The following is a 16,279-nucleotide window of genomic DNA, read 5'->3' on the forward strand; positions in this document are numbered from 1 at the left end:
TTTAGATTTACGTAGTAATTATGGAAAGTTGGAAACCATTTAATTTAGTGGTTGATCAAATGTTTAATGTTTTTACATCGAGACTGGGATTCAATATTTTTATTTTTAAGTATGTATTATTACTATTTATAAGTGCTGTATACAATTATATTTATTCGTAATGATTGATAACATCATTTATATAGAAAAAATTAAAGTGTTAACATACATTTTAAAAAAAAAAAAACTAACTGTAAATTTGGTGAAAGTCATGTAAATATATGACTGCAAATCAATTTCCTAACAGAGAATTACAAATTCATATTTTGGATAGTGCAGCAGCTCTTGAGAATGATGACTGTATAATGGGAAAAATCCAAAAATAGATTTTATAAACAATTGGGCTTTTTTGAGGGAAAAAAAAAACAATTGGGCTTTTTAACCATTAGATCCGACTCACAGAATGGTTTTTTTACCCATTTGATCCATTTACGTGAAGTCAACGATCTTACAAAAAGTCAAAACAGTACACGTGTACAAATATTAGCCTTCTTCTTCCTCCGCCGTTTCTTTTCTCAAATCTCAAATGTCCTCTTCTTCGTATCTTCCAAGTAAACGAAAATTAGGGTTCATATACACAAAGACCTTCGATCTTATCCACACTGTTTTTTTTTATCTTTCGAAATAAATCGATTAAAGGCATATTCAATTTCGTCTGGGATTGCGTTAATGGCGATGAGATTTCTTCATCTTCACCGAGATCTTGTAAAAGGTAATTCTGGGAAAGCTCTCTCCTTTAGCCGCCTTTTAGGTCTTAGTTTCTGGGTTCGAGCTTTTTGTAATTACCGAGAGATTTTGAGAAATGGACTTCACTCTCTTCAGTTTAATGAAGCTCTTGATTTGTTCAGTCACATGGTTGAGTCTCGTCCTCTTCCTTCAATTATCGATTTCACTAGATTATTGAATGTTATTGCCAAAATGAAGAAGTTTGATGTTGTGATCAATCTGTGCAAGCATTTGCAAATAATGGGAGTTTCGAATGATCTCTATACTTGTAATCTTTTGATGAATTGTTTCTGCCAATCTTCTCAGCCTTGTCTTGCTTCTTCTTTTCTTGGGAAGCTGATGAAACTTGGTTTTGAGCCTGATATTTTCACGTTTACTTCTCTGATCAATGGGTTCTGTCTCGGGAATAGAATCGAGGAGGCCATGTCTATGGTGAATCAGATGGTGGAGATGGGGATTAAACCCGATGTTGTAATCTATACAACAATCATTGATAGTCTTTGTAAAAACGGACATGTAGATAACGCATTGAGCCTTTTCAATCAAATGGAAAACTATGGGATTAGACCGGATGTTGTTATGTACACCTCTCTCGTCAACGGTCTTTGTAACTCTGGTAGATGGAGAGATGCTGATCTATTGCTCAGGGGAATGATGAAGAGGAAAATCAAACCTGATGTAATCACTTTCAATGCATTGATCGATGCGTTTGTGAAAGAAGGAAAGCTTTTGGATGCTAAAGAATTGTACAATGAGATGATTCAAATGTCTATAGCTCCTAATATTTTCACTTATACTTCATTGATCAATGGGCTTTGCATGGAGGGTCGCTTAGATGAGGCTAGACAAATGTTTTATTTGATGGAAACCAAGGGTTGTTTTCCAGACGTAGTGGCTTATACCTCTCTCATAAATGGGTTTTGCAAGTGTAAGAAGGTAGAGGATGCGATGAAAATCTTCTACGAGATGTCCCAAAAAGGATTGACTGGGAACACAATCACTTACACTACTCTTATCCAAGGTTTTGGTCTAGTGGGCAAACCTAATGTCGCCCAAGAAGTTTTTGGTCATATGGTTTCTCGTGGCGTGCCTCCTAATATTAGGACCTACAATGTTTTGTTACATTGTCTATGTTATAACGGGAAGGTAAACAAAGCGTTGATGATATTTGAGGATATGCAAAAGAGAGAAATAGATGGTGTGCCTCCCAATATTAGGACTTACAACGTTTTGTTACACGGTCTCTGTTATAATGGGAAGCTAGAGAAAGCGTTGATGGTATTCGGGGATATGCAAAAGAGAGATATGGATATTGGTATTATTACATATACAATCATCATTCAAGGGATGTGCAAGGCCGGTAAAGTGAAAGATGCTCTTAATTTATTTTGTAGCCTCCCTTCCAAAGGAGTGAAGCCAAATGTTGTAACATACACTACAATGATATCAGGATTGTTTAGGGAAGGGTTAATGCTTGAAGCTCATGTGTTGTTTAGGAAAATGAAAGAAGATGGGGTTTCATAATTAGGTGACACTATAGCATAACTGATCATAATGTTGAGGGTTCTTTGATGATGCTTCTTCAACTTACAGAAAATGATGGTGCAGTAGCAGTTTACACGGTCTTTGTGAAGCGAGGATTATTTGATGAAGCTGTGAGGTTGTTTCGTTTGTGGAAATGAAGGATGACTAGTGTTTATTTCAGACATTGTATTGATCAAAAGTTCTTTGTAAAGAATGTGCAGAAAGCAAATGTGACTTGTTAATGAGTTGGTAGACCACAATTTGTAAGTTACAGATTCATAAATTCAAACAGTATAGGGTCCCTTTGGATAGTGCACATGAATTGAGTTAATTTAATTGAAAATCAAAGTCAATAATGCTACAAGATGCTTAAGTATTCGTTATAAATCAAGGTTACCTAAATATCACAAGTTTTAAAACATCAAAAAGCTTCATCTTCTTCTATCAGTCGTCGTAAGAGAAGGTAATCTTCTTACCGCAGAATCTGCTCATCATAGTAGGTGCCTTCTGTTTCTTCTTATTCGGTTTGGTCTCCAAATTATCTTCTATTAGAAGGTATTGTCGTCGAAGGTACTCTTCGAACCTGGAATAACAAAAATCTTAGTGATCTTTTTCATGTATACCAAAAATTTCACCAAATGTGCTATTGTTAAAAAAAAAAAAAAAAAATACTCAAAAGGCAAATAGTTAAATCCCTTACCAAAGCTTCTCTACAAGGTTGTACCTAATTAACAAAAATACTAACGTTAATCTTCTGTAATGACATTAAAACTATAGATATAAGTTAGAGAAGCAAGTCTCCATATTGAAAATCAATTTACTTGGGTCGGATTGGGTATGGAGCTAACTTAACCACGTCAAGAAAAATAAAACGACCAAGGAAATTTTCACCATTCTTCATTTGCAGCGCCTAGAGTATAAAAGATTTAATCAGCAATTTTACTTTCATAAGTATACTTTCAAATTAGTTTTATACTTTTTTCATCATTACTGTAAATTACCCTCACCTTCTTTGCTTCATTAGCAGAAGAAAACTCAACAAAGCCACAGCACACATGCTCACCCCTATGGTTTACAATAAGTCGAACACCAACAACTTCTCCAACATCTTTGAAGAAATTGATGCTGTGAAAATGGAAGATAAACTATGTCATGAAAAACATGCTCCCAGAACGAAAGAGGAAATTAAAGGTGCTACTTACATATTTGATATTCTAATTCTGTAAAAGAGATTTGCAAAAAAGAGCGTCTTTTTTCTTACCGCAACTTCCTGAAACAGCCATGTGTTAGCAGACTCTAAGGAGAAAAAGACATAAATAAATTGCATAACAGAAAAGTAGATTCATCCCTAGAATAGATCATCTTTCGACTTTGTGGCAACAATTCTGTTAGTAAACGCTAAGTGTTTCTTCTGAGCCTGACATATTTTGAAGATAATAAGAACATGTACCTCAACAAAATCAGGAGTTTCATCATGTCCTTCCACTGCCTCATCTTCTTCTATCAGAAGGCTTTCTCGTCGAATGTAGTCTTCATACCTGGAATATCAAATAACCTTTGTGATCTTTCCATGTATACCAAAAAATTCACCCAATGTGCTTTTGATAACAAAACTTAAAAGGGTTAATAGTTAAATCCCTTACCACACCTTGTGATCTATGCAATACCTATGATTAACAAAAATAATAGCATTAGTCTTTTGTAATGACATCAAAACTCTAGTAATAAGTAACAACCAGTGGTACGTAAACAAATCTCCATAACATGGAAAGTCAATTTACTTGGGTCGTGGAGGGTATGGAGCTGTCTTAGCCACATCAAGTAAAATCTTGCGATCGTGCAAATATTCACCGTTCTTCTTTTCCAACGCCTACAGTAATCGTACTTTCAAATAATTACTTGTATAACTTTTCATCGTAAGTACACACTAATTTTCATGATTACTATAAACTAGTCTCACCTTCTCTGCTTCGTTAGCAGAAGCAAACTCAACAAAGCCATCGCCCAAATGCTTGCCCGCATAGTCTACAATAAGTCTAACATGAACAACTTCTCCAACATCTTTGAAGAAACTGATGCTGTAAAAATGGAGGATAAAATATCAGTCATGAAAAACTTCTCCAAGAACAAAAGAGGAAATTAAAGGTGCTACTTACATATGTGATATTTCAGTTTGGTGAGAGAGATGGGCAACAAAGAGCGTCTTTTTTCTTACAGCAACTGCCTGAATTTAACATCCAAGTGTGTTAGCACCATTCTAAGGAGAAAAGGACTTAAATTGCATAACAGCAAAAAGTAGCCTCATCTAAAGATTCATCCCTAGAATAAGTCATCTTTCAACTTTGTGGCAACAGTTTTCTTCCGAGCCTGACAAATTTTGAAGATTATAAGAACTCGTACCTCAACAAAATCGGGAGTTTCATCAAGTCCTTTCATCAACAAAATCTTATGATCGTGTAAATATTCACCATTCTTCTTTTCCAGCGCCTACAGTATAAAAGATTTAATCAGCTATCATACTTTCAAATAACTACTTGTATATTTTTCATCATAACTTTGTATACACTACTTTTCAAATTACTTTAATACTTTTTTCATCATTACTACAAAACTACTCTCACCTTCTTCGCTGCGTTAGCAGAAGCAAACTCAACAAAGCCATAGCCAACATGCTTACACTCGTGGTTTACAATAAGTCGAACACTAACAACTTCTCCAACATCTTTGCAGAAATCTTTGCTGTAAAAGTGGAGGATAAAATATCAGTGATGGAAAACTTGTTCCGGGAAGAAAAGTGGAAATTTAAGGGGCTACTTAGCTTACATATCTGATATTTTAGTTTGGGGAGAGAGATTGGCAACAAAGAGTACTTTCTGAATTTAAGAGCCAAGTGTGTTAGCACGAATGTAAAGAGAAAATGACTTAAATTGCATAACAACAAAAAGTAGCCTCATCTGAAAATTCATCCCCAAAATAAGTCGTCTTTTGAATTTGTGGCTACAGTTCTGTTATTAAGAACTATGTGTTTTTTCTGAGTTTGACATATTTTGAAGAAACTAAGAACAGGTACCTCAACAAAACCAGGAGGTGTCTCATCTTCTTCTATCGGAAGGCTTTCTCGTCGAAGGTAATCTTCGTAACTGGAATATCAAAAACCCTAATGATCTCTCCATGTATACCAAAAACTTAACCCAAGGTTCTCTAGATAACAAACTCAAGAGGCAAATAATTAAATCCCTTACCAAACCTTGTGATCTATGCAATACCTAATAACAAAAAAAATAAAAGCGTTAGTCTTCTGTAATGGCATCAAAACTCTAGTAGTAAAATACAACCAATGTTAGAGAACCAAATCTCCATAACATAAATCAATTTACTTGGGTGGAAGGTATTTAGCTCCCTTATTAGCCACATCAAGAACAATCTTATGACCGCACAAATATTCACCGTTCTTCTTTTGCAGCGCCTACGGTATAAGAGATTTAATCAGCAATCGTACTTTCAAATAACTAGTTGTATATTTTTCATACTTTTCAAATGACTACTTCAATACTTTTTTCATCATTACTATAAACAACTCTCACCTCCTCTGCTTCGTTAGAGGAAGCAAACTCAACAAAGCCACAGCCCACAAGCGTACCCTTGAGGTTTAGAATAAGTCGAACACGAACAACTTCTCCAACCTTTTTGAAGAAATCGATGCTGTAAAAGTAGAGGATAAAATATGAGTCATGAAAAACTTGCTCGAAAGTAGAAATTAAAGGTGATACTTACATATTTGGTATTTCAGTATCGTAAGGGAGAGTTTCAATAAAGAGCGTCTTTTTTCTTACGGCAGCTTCCTAAATTTTTAACAGCCAAGTGTGTTAGCAAGACTCTAATGAGAAGAGGACTTAAATTGCAAAACAACAACAACAACAAAAAAGTAGTTTAATTGAACATAAAACTTAGGCCTGGGCATAAAACCCGAAATCCGAAAACCGATCCGAAACCGATCCGAAAAATCCGGAACCGAACCCGAACCGAATAGTCACAAAATCCGAACGGATAATGAATTCTCCTATCCGAATTACCCGAACCGAATCCGATCCGAACCGAAAACCGAAAGGATATCCGAAAACCGGAAATAAAAATTATATATCCAAAAATATTAGTTCTATTTAGTTGTAATTTTATAGCAAATAACAAAAATATACTAAATATCCTAGATTTCGAAAAAATTTTAGTTATATTTGTTAAAATTATACATATTTTTGCAAAATTTAATTAAATTTTAGTGAGATTAAACCAATTTTTATTAACATTGAACTATTTTTAAGTTTTTTTTTCCCAAAAACCGATCCGAATCCGACACCTATCCGAACCGAAACCGAACCGATGACTCATAAAATCCGAACGGATAATAAATTCTCCTACCCAAATTATCCGAATCCGAATATATCCGAACCGAAACCGAACCGAAAATTCATAAAATCCGAACGGATAATAAACTCTCATACCCGAATTATCCGAATCCGAATATATCCGATCCGAATCCGATTTGAAATCCGAATGCCCATGCCTAATAAAACTAGTACAATATTCAAAAATTAAACCTTCACTGAGATTAAATTAGGCTGATCAGATTTTGTCTCCAACAACTCGACCTGGTGGAGACTATCAGCAAATCCTTCGGTTATCTCCTGTTACATACATGAGTAGGCATTAGAAGACAGAGTAAAGAAAATTGATCTCAAAGAAGAAGAGGAATCCGCAGAATCTTAGGTTACCTTCTCCTTCTCGGATATTTCCTTATGTTTCTTGAGAATGGGTTTGGTTTCCAAATCATCTTCCGGTTTTCGCTTAGCTAAAAGAAGAGAAGCAAACAAAAAAACTCTTGAGCCAAGTAAGTGGGGGTATAAAACATTAGATAAACGAGCTCAGAGCCAACCAAAAACAAACCCAATAAATTGCTAGAACTGGCCATGGAGAAGATGAAAACAGACGGTTTATGTATTTGTTCAGGGAAGAGTCCGTTGAGAGCAAGCAATAACCCTAAACTACATATATTTATAGAAACAATAAGGAAATTATCTGGTTTGGGCTGCGCTTTTATTGGTACCTTGATAAAGAAGCATATCGTGATCCTCCTCCTTTCTCTCTTCATCTTCTTCTTCCTCCAAATCATCCCACTGTTTGCTCTTGCCAAAGCTCGCTCCAACTGGAATTGGACGATTACATGTTCATTAGCCATTGTGGAACTTGGAAGAATTAGTAAGATACATGTAATCGGGGTTAGAATCTGTGTATCTGATTATTCATGAATTCTGATTAAAACCAAGAGACAGGATTCGATCTCTCATGGTCAAAATAAGGGGCAATTTGGGGATTTTGAAGAAAGACAAGAACTAACCGTGACGGAGGAAGATGAGAGACTCTTTCGATTACTGCCCTCATTGCTCTCATCTGAGAATTCCGATCGACGCCAAATTTAGAGAATTTTGTAGAAAAGGTGAGAGCTTGTTGACGAGTGGAGTGGTGTGAGAAGAAGAAGCAAGAGAACACTTTTTTTTTTCTATTGTCAATTTTTTTTAAAATGGAATCAATCTATAAACCGAACTATACCGAACTTAACCGAGCCAAATTGGGATTAATAGTGGAAATTATTTCTAACTGAATAAAAACGACACCGTATGGAACTTTGAACGTTTTTTTTTTTGACGCAAACAAGCTTTTTTATCGTCGTCATTAGTCAGTTTCTCCGATTTGCGCCGTGTTCTTCAATGGCGCTAAAATTTCACCAACAGATCATATCAGACCTTCTCGAGGACTCTAATGGCGGATTAGTAATCCTCTCCTCCGGTCTCTCCCTCGCTAAATTAATCGCTTCTCTCCTCATCCTTCACTCTCCGTCCCAAGGAACTCTACTTCTCCTCCTCTCCCCCGCCGCTCAATCTCTCAAATCCAGAATCATCCATTGCATCTCCTCTCTTGATTCTCCTACTCCGACGGAAATCACCGCAGATCTTCCGGCGAATCAGCGTTACTCGCTTTACACCTCCGGTTCTCCTTTCTTCATCACGCCGCGGATTCTCATCGTCGATCTATTGACTCAACGGATTCCAGTTTCTTCACTCGCCGGAATCTTCATCCTCAATGCTCATTCACTTTCCGAAACCTCCACTGAAGCATTCATTGTACGAATCGTTAAATCCCTAAATGGCTCCGCCTATATACGCGCCTTTTCCGATAGACCGCAAGCTATGGTCTCCGGTTTCGCCAAGACTGAACGCACCATGCGTGCTCTCTTCCTCCGTAGGCTCCATCTTTGGCCAAGGTTTCAGTTGGATGTGTCTCAGGAATTGGAGCGAGAACCACCTGAGGTTGTGGATATTAGGGTTTCGATGTCGAATTACATGGTGGGGATACAGAAAGCCATAATTGAAGTTATGGACGCTTGTCTCAAGGAGATGAAGAAGACCAACAAGGTTGATGTTGATGATTTGACTGTAGAGAGTGGCTTGTTTAAGTCCTTTGATGAGATTGTGAGGAGGCAGCTTGACCCTATTTGGCATACTCTCGGGAAGAGAACCAAACAGCTTGTTTCTGATTTGAAGACTTTAAGGAAGCTGCTTGACTATCTTGTTAGGTAATAGCTCTCTCTCTCGTCTCTACTACATCAGTATTGTTCTTATGCAAAGCCTTCAAGTTGAGTGGTTCTTCAGTTTCTAACAGCAATTTGTTGTTATATTTATGGATTTTGTGGATAGGTATGATGCTGTGAGTTTTCTGAAGTTCTTGGATACACTAAGGGTATCAGAGAGCTATCGGTCTGTTTGGTTATTTGCAGAGTCCAGTTATAAAATATTTGATTTTGCAAAGAAACGAGTGTATCGTCTCGTGAAGGCAAGTGATGTCAAGTCAAAGGAACTTGTTAAGAATAAGAGTGGTAAAAAGAGAAAGTCGAAGGGCGAAAATGACTCTGTAGAAGCAGGTAACAAAGTGTTGCTCTACATGGTTGTATCTTGCATCTAGTGACTTGCGTGTTATAGATGTTTTAATTTTTTTCCTGATAATTGGACCTGAATCAGTTGGTGGTGAAACGGAAACGAATGTGGTTACTGGCGTTGTTATTGAAGAAGTTCTCGAAGAGGCACCAAAATGGAAAGTCTTACGTGTGAGTGACTGAGTGAGTTTCAGTTTCAATGCCGTTTCCCTGTTACTGTTGATTTAATGGTGGAAGTTGGTTCAGCTAATGACCACATTTGTTCTTTGTTTTTTGACCTCTTTGATTTGGCCGCCACACTCTATGATTGACAAACACGTTTTCCTGGATTTGCCGTATGAAATCGCTTTTATACCTAATGGTGTGCGCGTGATTAATACAGGAGATTTTAGAAGAGACACAAGAAGAAAGACAAAATCAGACTCTTTCTGAGGAAGAAAGCAGTGACAACAATGGAATAGTTCTTGTGGCTTGCAAAGATGAGCGGTCCTGCATGCAGCTTGAGGATTGCATCACAAACAATCCACAGAAGGTCCAGTTAGATAACTATGTTTTGCAAGATTTTACGTCATGCATTAACAACAGACAAGAACCATTCTCTTAAAAGCCAACAACCAATTCCATAATTTGTCTGGCCCACACAAATCATCTCATTTTACCTACACTTGTGCAGGTCATGCGGGAAGAATGGGAAATGTACCTGCTGAGCAAAATTGAGCTCCGTAGTGTGCAGACACCACAAAAGAAGAAACAAAAGACTCCCAAGGGTTTTGGGATTCTTGATGGAGTAGTTCCGGTTACTACGATACAGAACTCGGAGGGTAGCAGTGTTGGTAGACAAGAGCATGAGGCTCTTATGGCTGCTGCATCTTCTATTCGCAAGCTAGAAAAGACAATAGATATGGCATCTGGGAATAACAACCCAGAGCCTCATGTTGATAAGGCTTCATGTACCAAAGGAAAAGCTAAAAAGGATTCACCAAGTCTTCGGAGATCCATAAGAAGTTGCAATAAGAAAACGGCAAACAGTAAAGCTGAAATCATAAAAGACCCAGAGAATGAAGAAAGAGCTAGTGAAGCTAGTACATCAGCCCCCCGAGAAGCCAATGCTGTTCACTCCAGCGGTGCTAGAAAGCTACCGCCTGTGCATTTTTATGCCTTAGAAAGCGATCAACCTATACTAGATATCTTGAAACCCTCTGTGATCATTGTCTACCATCCTGACATGGGTTTTGTCAGGGAAATTGAGGTGTACAAGGCAGAGAACCCTCTGAAAAAGCTGAAAGTTTATTTTCTTTTCTATGATGAGTCTACAGAAGTGCAGAAGTTTGAAGCAAGCATACGTCGAGAAAATGGAGCGTTTGAATCATTGATCAGGCAGAAGTCTTCAATGATGATTCCCGTTGATCAGGTTTGAAACTCAAATCCCTACATTTTGAAACAAAGCCTGTGTGAGTTTCTTTTCGTGCTTCAAAATTTACAATTTGACATGAACGTACATTAGAACAACTCTGATTAATGGAAAGGTTGCTCAAACAAGTTTATAATAATTTGGATCAGACCAAGTGGATGAAACTTTCAACTGAAATTTTACGTTATCCTCTTGTTTTTCCACCCTGGATTCCAGTTTTTTCCCCTGCTTTCATCTCATCCATCCTGTGCTATAAACTTGGAATTAGGATGGGCTCTGCATGGGGTCAAATTCATCTACAGAGTTTCCAGCTTCAAGTACTCAAAACTCAATAACCCGAAAAGCAGGCGGAAGAAAGGAAATGGAGAAAGAGACACAGGTTCGTATCTCAGTACTGATCTGATCTCCAAGATTAACTCGATTTGGGAAAGCTTTTACTTGAAAACTTCAATGGTTTTCTCACCAGGTAATAGTTGACATGAGGGAATTCATGAGCAGCCTACCAAATGTTCTTCACCAGAAAGGCATGAAGATAATACCAGTTACACTAGAGGTCGGTGACTATATCCTATCTCCTTCAATATGCGTGGAGAGAAAGAGCATTCAAGATCTTTTCCAGAGCTTCACATCAGGTCGTTTATTCCACCAAGTTGAAATGATGTCCCGTTATTACAGAATACCCGTTCTTCTCATCGAGTTCTCTCAAGACAAAAGTTTCTCCTTTCAGGTGCCCTCTCAAATTTCAAGCTTCACAGTCAAAATATTTTCATGTTCTTCATTGAGTTTGGATCAGTTATTTTTTTCTTTTGCAGTCTGCGAGTGATATATCAGATGATGTGACTCCATATAACATCATATCAAAACTATCATTGCTCGTTCTGCACTTTCCTCGGTTAAGGATATTATGGTCTCGAAGTCTACATGCAACCGCAGAAATCTTCACTACCTTAAAATCCAACCAAGATGAGCCCGATGAGACCCGAGCAGTGAGAGTTGGTGTGCCTTCAGAAGAAGGTATCATAGAAAATGACATCAGGTAAAAGAAAACTCTCTTTCTTAAACTGCAAAATCAGTTTTGTTTATTTGCGTTGGTAAAATATCGAAATTGACTCATTATGTGAAACAGAGCCGAGAACTATAACACATCAGCAGTAGAGTTTCTGAGAAGGCTTCCTGGAGTTTCAGACGCAAACTATAGAACGATAATGGAGAAATGTAAGAGTTTGGCTGAGCTCGCGTCTTTGCCTGTGGAGACATTAGCAGAACTCATGGGTGGTCACAAAGTTGCTAAAAGTCTCAGAGAGTTTCTTGACGCTAAGTATCCGACTTTGCTATAAAGAGAGAGGTAACACTTATTTAATTTAGAAGCTCAATCACAAAGCTGCTTAGTTATTTCTTGTTCATCTGTGACATTTGATATAGATTAGTTTTAATATTCTCCATTTCTCCATTTGATCATTTATGAGTTGATTGATCTGTTTTAACAGTTATACTAGTGAGCATACTTTGATTGTATTTAAATCTTCGTTTTCAATGAGTAGAGTGCCCTCCTTGGTAGTGTGGTAAAAACAGTAAAAGTATTGAATTGGTGATTTCAGATAGAATCTATTTTTGGTCAAGATTTGGATATTATCTAAATGATGATAATATGCAAACTAACATAAATAATTATATATCCATGATATATATTACAAATAATAAATACACCCAAAAAGAAAGGCCAAAACTCAAAACTCACTTTTTCTCTCAGAAAAAAATATATATAAAAGGGAGAAACTATATATATGTAAAACAATAATTGAAAAAAAAACTATATATTGAACATAAGAGAAATTTGTACAATACTGCACCATTTGATTCTTCTGAGAATATCGGTTTTACCTCTTCTTGGCATTTTTAAGATAACGTACAGTCATAACAAGTTGTTGTCTCTCACCTTCAACTTCTGCAAATCTTAGACTTATCTCTGAATATCTCTCTTGCATCTCCTTCAATTCCATCTCCATCAATCCATTTTGCTCTCTTAGTGACGCTACTTCTTTTACCAAATCTTGAAGATCATTACTGTATAAACAAAACAAACAATGAGAAATCATTGTATTTTCTTCAGTTTATGTTGGTTCATGAACATACATACCTCTTATTCAATGGCAAGGCTTCTCTGGACCTTCACCAGCCTGTTCATAAAACCAGAGTTATGTTGTAATGTTTGAGGTCGTAGGAATTTAGATGATTTGATTATCTAAACTACAAAAAAGGTTAATTCTTTTTACCTCTTGGCTATTTTGACTTCGCTCGTAGAGTTTAATCTGCAATTCTTCGATTCTGTCCTTCAATTCCTTTTCCTTTTCGATGAACATCTTCGAAGAGGCTTCCAAAGCATTTTCCTTTAGTTTGATTTGTTCCTAGATTACAAAAGTTTGGCATCAACATCAAAATAATTAGCCAAATAGTGAATGTTCTAGTGTTAGACTGCTTCTTTATCATCTTTGATTCGGTGTAACTCTTTCGCCAAAGATGCCTTAGTCTCCATACTTGATTTGCTCATCTCTTCCAACTCAAGTCTCAAGATTTCAATCTCATCCTTCAGCCTTTTGATCTGCTGTGTTAGATCTGCATTAATATCTTCTTCTTACTTCTTTTGATTCTCTAGATCCTTGGATTTTTCCACAAGATCCACTAACTTTCTCTCCATCTCTTTCGTCTTAAGATCCGTCTTTCCCGAGAGCTCGTTGAGCTTTGCTTCATACTCTACCCTATTTGCTCCGAGTTCATCGTTAACGCTTATGAGAAGTTCTTCTAGCTGACGCTTCTGCATGCGCAGTTCGCGGGTTTCGGTCATTGCTTTCATAGTCACCTTCTCTTTTGCTGCTAACGTAGAAGACATCTGCTCAGAGATTCTCTTGAACTCGTCCTGTATTTTGCCTGCTACACTAGCATTTTTCCACCTCGTCTTCCTCAGGGCTTCTTCGGCTTCGATAGCTTTGTGCTCTTGCTCCACTTTAGCACGTGTGACAGCTTCAAGATCTGCATCAAATATCTGAGCCTGTTTCTCTAATTCTTCTTCCATGCCCTCGATCTGCGTTTCAAGTTCTTTAATGCGGCATAAGGACTCAGAGAAATCCTCGGACTGCTTCTTGAGCTTAGCTTCTAGGCTCTCGACATGATCCTTCGCTCCAGTACGTGTGCTTCTTTTGCATCCATGTGTCCCTTCACAAGCTCATCCAGTGCCTTTTGATCCTCATCGTCATCTGTCTCACTTGTGCAGGGCCTTCTCCTTGATTCTTCGGTGTTCCTCTCGCAGGTTCTTGGTCTGGGAAGACCAACTGTTTTCTTACTTCTTTGCCCCACCATAGCTTCTAGATCTTGCACAGCAAGGATCAACTCGGTGTTTGACTCTTGTGTCTTTTGAAGCTGTAATCGTAGATTAGAATTCAGATCCTTCTCATAATCCAGTTCTTCTCGGGTTTCTTCTAAAAGAACGTGTGGATCCCTTCCTTCAAGCTGCAACTTGTTCCTAATTTTTGCCTCTTCCTTTCGCTTGTCAGATGCTTTAATACTCTCATAATCTACCTTCAGCGAATCCCTCTCCTGTTTCAGGCTAGTGACCTCTCTCAGGAGATCCTGACTTCTTTTGGTCTCTTTAACAATTTGTTTCCGCAGGCTCTGTAGCTCTAGTTCTGAAAGATCTGCTCGCCTTGCCAAAGCTACGAGCTCGGCTTTAAGCTTGTCTACCTCGTCCTATGATGCACGGGGACGTTAATTTTCAGCCGTCTCACGTCCCAGTTTCGTTTCGGGGACGGGTACTTGATGGGGACAGCCTAAAAACGTTTCCCCCACGTTTCAGAGTAGTTAGGGACGTCAAGCAAAAAATGGAAACGTGAGGGAACATATACGGGGACGTTTCCAATGAGTTTTTGGAAATAAATTAAGTGTCCTCCTTTTAGAATAGGCAACTTAACTATTTTTCCTACAAAAAACTCAAACGTAAAAGGAATTAAAAGGCATGTTCTAGGGGTTTAACATAAGATTCCATGGAAGATATGAGGTTCTTTGAGTTTTCCAACCTTTAGATGATCCAGATCTTTGAAAATCAATTCCTCAATATTAAGCTTTTTTATGTTATTTAGAATATTAAATCAAAAAAAAAAATAATGTTGAGACTTATATTTATATTTAAGGGTATTATATATATATATATATATGTATATGTTTTATTGAAGTACCCATGCCGTACCCGTATCTATGAATTTTTATTTTGCCGTTTTCCGTCCCCGTTTCCGTACCCGTTTCTAGTTCCCGTACCCGTTTTGGTGCTACTTAGACCTCGTCATCCGAAGAACTTTTTGTTGTGTCTCTCAGGCTGGCATCGTTTGAACTATTCATGGAGTCATCAGTACTGATTCCCTGCTCAGAACTTCCTGACCACTCGGATTCTGATATATGAGGCTCTTCATATACATACATTTGTAACCGAATGGTGATGCATAGTTGAGTGATTTTGCTGAATGTTATCTCCTCTGTTTTCAACTTCTCCCAGTGTATCCAGTTCAGAGACACTGTCAAAGCTTGACAACGTACTATCAGATTCAATCGATGCTCGACGCCTCAATTCAGCAATCCGGGAAGCTTTACCAAATGGACCTTCCTATAAGAACATACACAAATAGAATTTTGAACTTCTGGATACACCAATTGCTTCAATAATCAAGAATATGGAAAGAAAAAAAGTCATTATAGAACATAATTACTGTACCTCTTGTGAATCACTTTTATGACTTTGATCTGTTTCAATACTTAAATGGGATTTCAAATCTTGACCCCATGACCTTTTCACCAAGCTATCGTTTTCTTTCACCACTCTGTAGAGCACACAGACAAAACAAACAAAGACTCCCATTAATAAATCCTAAATGAATAAAGAGATTTGCAAGAAAGAAAGAAACTTCTTGTCACCTTTGCGGATCCGCATTTTCTAGCTGCCTTTGTATTGATACCTGATAATGAACCAGTTCGAAGCTCAGTACAGAAAGAAAAAAATATCATTCAAAAGACAAAGAAGGAAGAATCATGTGAGCTTTTTCCTTAGGATGCAAACACTGTAATGTCTCATGACAAACATTAATGCAAAGAAAGAAAGAGAGAAAGAGAGCTAACGTGCAACATTGCATTTGAATTTGAATTCTGGAGAGGAAGAGAAACATTGCAAGTTTTAATTGCATCACAATATTCAGCAAAATCAATCGAAGTCTCTCCCACAACACCAGATTTTGCAAAAAAAAAAAAAAAAAAAAAAAAAGGCTAAGAACATCTTTTGGAGGAGTATATATCTGCAGTATATTAATGAATGATGAAGAGTCTCTGCAAATGTCTCCGTCGTCGATGCAGATGACCACAATCAGTACCTTGGACAAAAGCTCACACAAGATTCTTATATATGTTGCTTGACAGACCAAGTAATGGTTACTGCTGCTCATTCATATGTTCAAATCATTTGCGCAGAGGATGTTATCTGCAAGCTTACAGGTACGAGAGATATATATCGTATGGTTTTTCTACTTTCTTGTATCGGAGGCTAAATATGCTCACATATA

At 37.4% G+C, this 16,279-nt stretch overlaps 4 protein-coding genes across 7 annotated transcripts; 2 read left to right on the forward strand and 2 right to left on the reverse strand.

The window, feature by feature from the left end:
• The first annotated feature begins 397 nt into the window (after positions 1–397).
• Positions 398–2,605, forward strand: LOC9306720 (pentatricopeptide repeat-containing protein At5g41170, mitochondrial). The gene has a single exon (XM_002868563.2). The coding sequence runs from the start codon at positions 709–711 to the stop codon at positions 2,287–2,289; it is 1,581 nt and encodes a 526-aa protein (XP_002868609.1). The 5' UTR covers positions 398–708; the 3' UTR covers positions 2,290–2,605.
• LOC9304682 (nucleolin 1) lies at positions 2,605–7,819 on the reverse strand. Of its 3 annotated transcripts, XM_021019183.1 has the most exons (22): positions 7,682–7,819; positions 7,391–7,489; positions 7,059–7,135; positions 6,885–6,971; positions 6,064–6,131; positions 5,874–5,991; positions 5,667–5,755; positions 5,532–5,555; positions 5,360–5,429; positions 5,113–5,162; positions 4,911–5,028; positions 4,690–4,776; positions 4,446–4,513; positions 4,250–4,367; positions 4,071–4,159; positions 3,933–3,956; positions 3,740–3,827; positions 3,492–3,559; positions 3,297–3,414; positions 3,111–3,199; positions 2,990–3,013; positions 2,605–2,872 (listed from the first exon to the last, which is right to left on the reverse strand). In XM_021019183.1, the coding sequence occupies exons 2-22, from the start codon at positions 7,404–7,406 to the stop codon at positions 2,734–2,736; spliced, it is 1,629 nt and encodes a 542-aa protein (XP_020874842.1). In that variant the 5' UTR covers positions 7,407–7,489; positions 7,682–7,819; the 3' UTR covers positions 2,605–2,733. The 3 variants fall into 3 exon arrangements, with proteins under 3 accessions (XP_020874842.1, XP_002870649.2, XP_020874843.1); XM_002870603.2 differs by lacking the exons at positions 7,391–7,489; positions 7,682–7,819 and adding an exon at positions 7,231–7,344; XM_021019184.1 differs by lacking the exons at positions 2,990–3,013; positions 3,111–3,199; positions 7,391–7,489; positions 7,682–7,819 and adding an exon at positions 7,231–7,349 and having other exon boundaries at positions 2,735–2,872.
• A 168-nt stretch (positions 7,820–7,987) lies between these two features.
• LOC110226610 (DNA repair endonuclease UVH1-like) lies at positions 7,988–15,142 on the forward strand. Of its 2 annotated transcripts, XM_021018660.1 has the most exons (10): positions 7,988–8,917; positions 9,039–9,262; positions 9,360–9,445; positions 9,657–9,806; positions 9,948–10,685; positions 10,954–11,064; positions 11,152–11,412; positions 11,498–11,721; positions 11,812–12,030; positions 15,048–15,142. In XM_021018660.1, the coding sequence occupies exons 1-9, from the start codon at positions 8,052–8,054 to the stop codon at positions 12,020–12,022; spliced, it is 2,871 nt and encodes a 956-aa protein (XP_020874319.1). In that variant the 5' UTR covers positions 7,988–8,051; the 3' UTR covers positions 12,023–12,030; positions 15,048–15,142. The 2 variants fall into 2 exon arrangements, with proteins under 2 accessions (XP_020874319.1, XP_020874318.1); XM_021018659.1 differs by lacking the exon at positions 15,048–15,142 and having other exon boundaries at positions 11,812–12,237.
• On the reverse strand, positions 12,481–15,962 carry LOC110226560 (myosin-2-like; the record flags this gene model as incomplete). The annotated part of the gene is given in 9 exon segments (XM_021018504.1): positions 12,481–12,749; positions 12,823–12,862; positions 12,959–13,847; positions 13,850–14,420; positions 15,012–15,146; positions 15,148–15,333; positions 15,442–15,547; positions 15,642–15,682; positions 15,843–15,962. Coding segments are annotated over 7 exon segments (1,854 nt in total), but the record flags the coding sequence as incomplete, so codon positions are not given.
• Between the last annotated feature and the right edge of the window lie 317 nt (positions 15,963–16,279).

The sequence above is a fragment of the Arabidopsis lyrata genome (assembly GCF_000004255.2).
Source record: "Arabidopsis lyrata subsp. lyrata unplaced genomic scaffold ARALYscaffold_7, whole genome shotgun sequence".
In the NCBI taxonomy this organism is placed as follows: Eukaryota; Viridiplantae; Streptophyta; class Magnoliopsida; order Brassicales; family Brassicaceae; genus Arabidopsis; species Arabidopsis lyrata.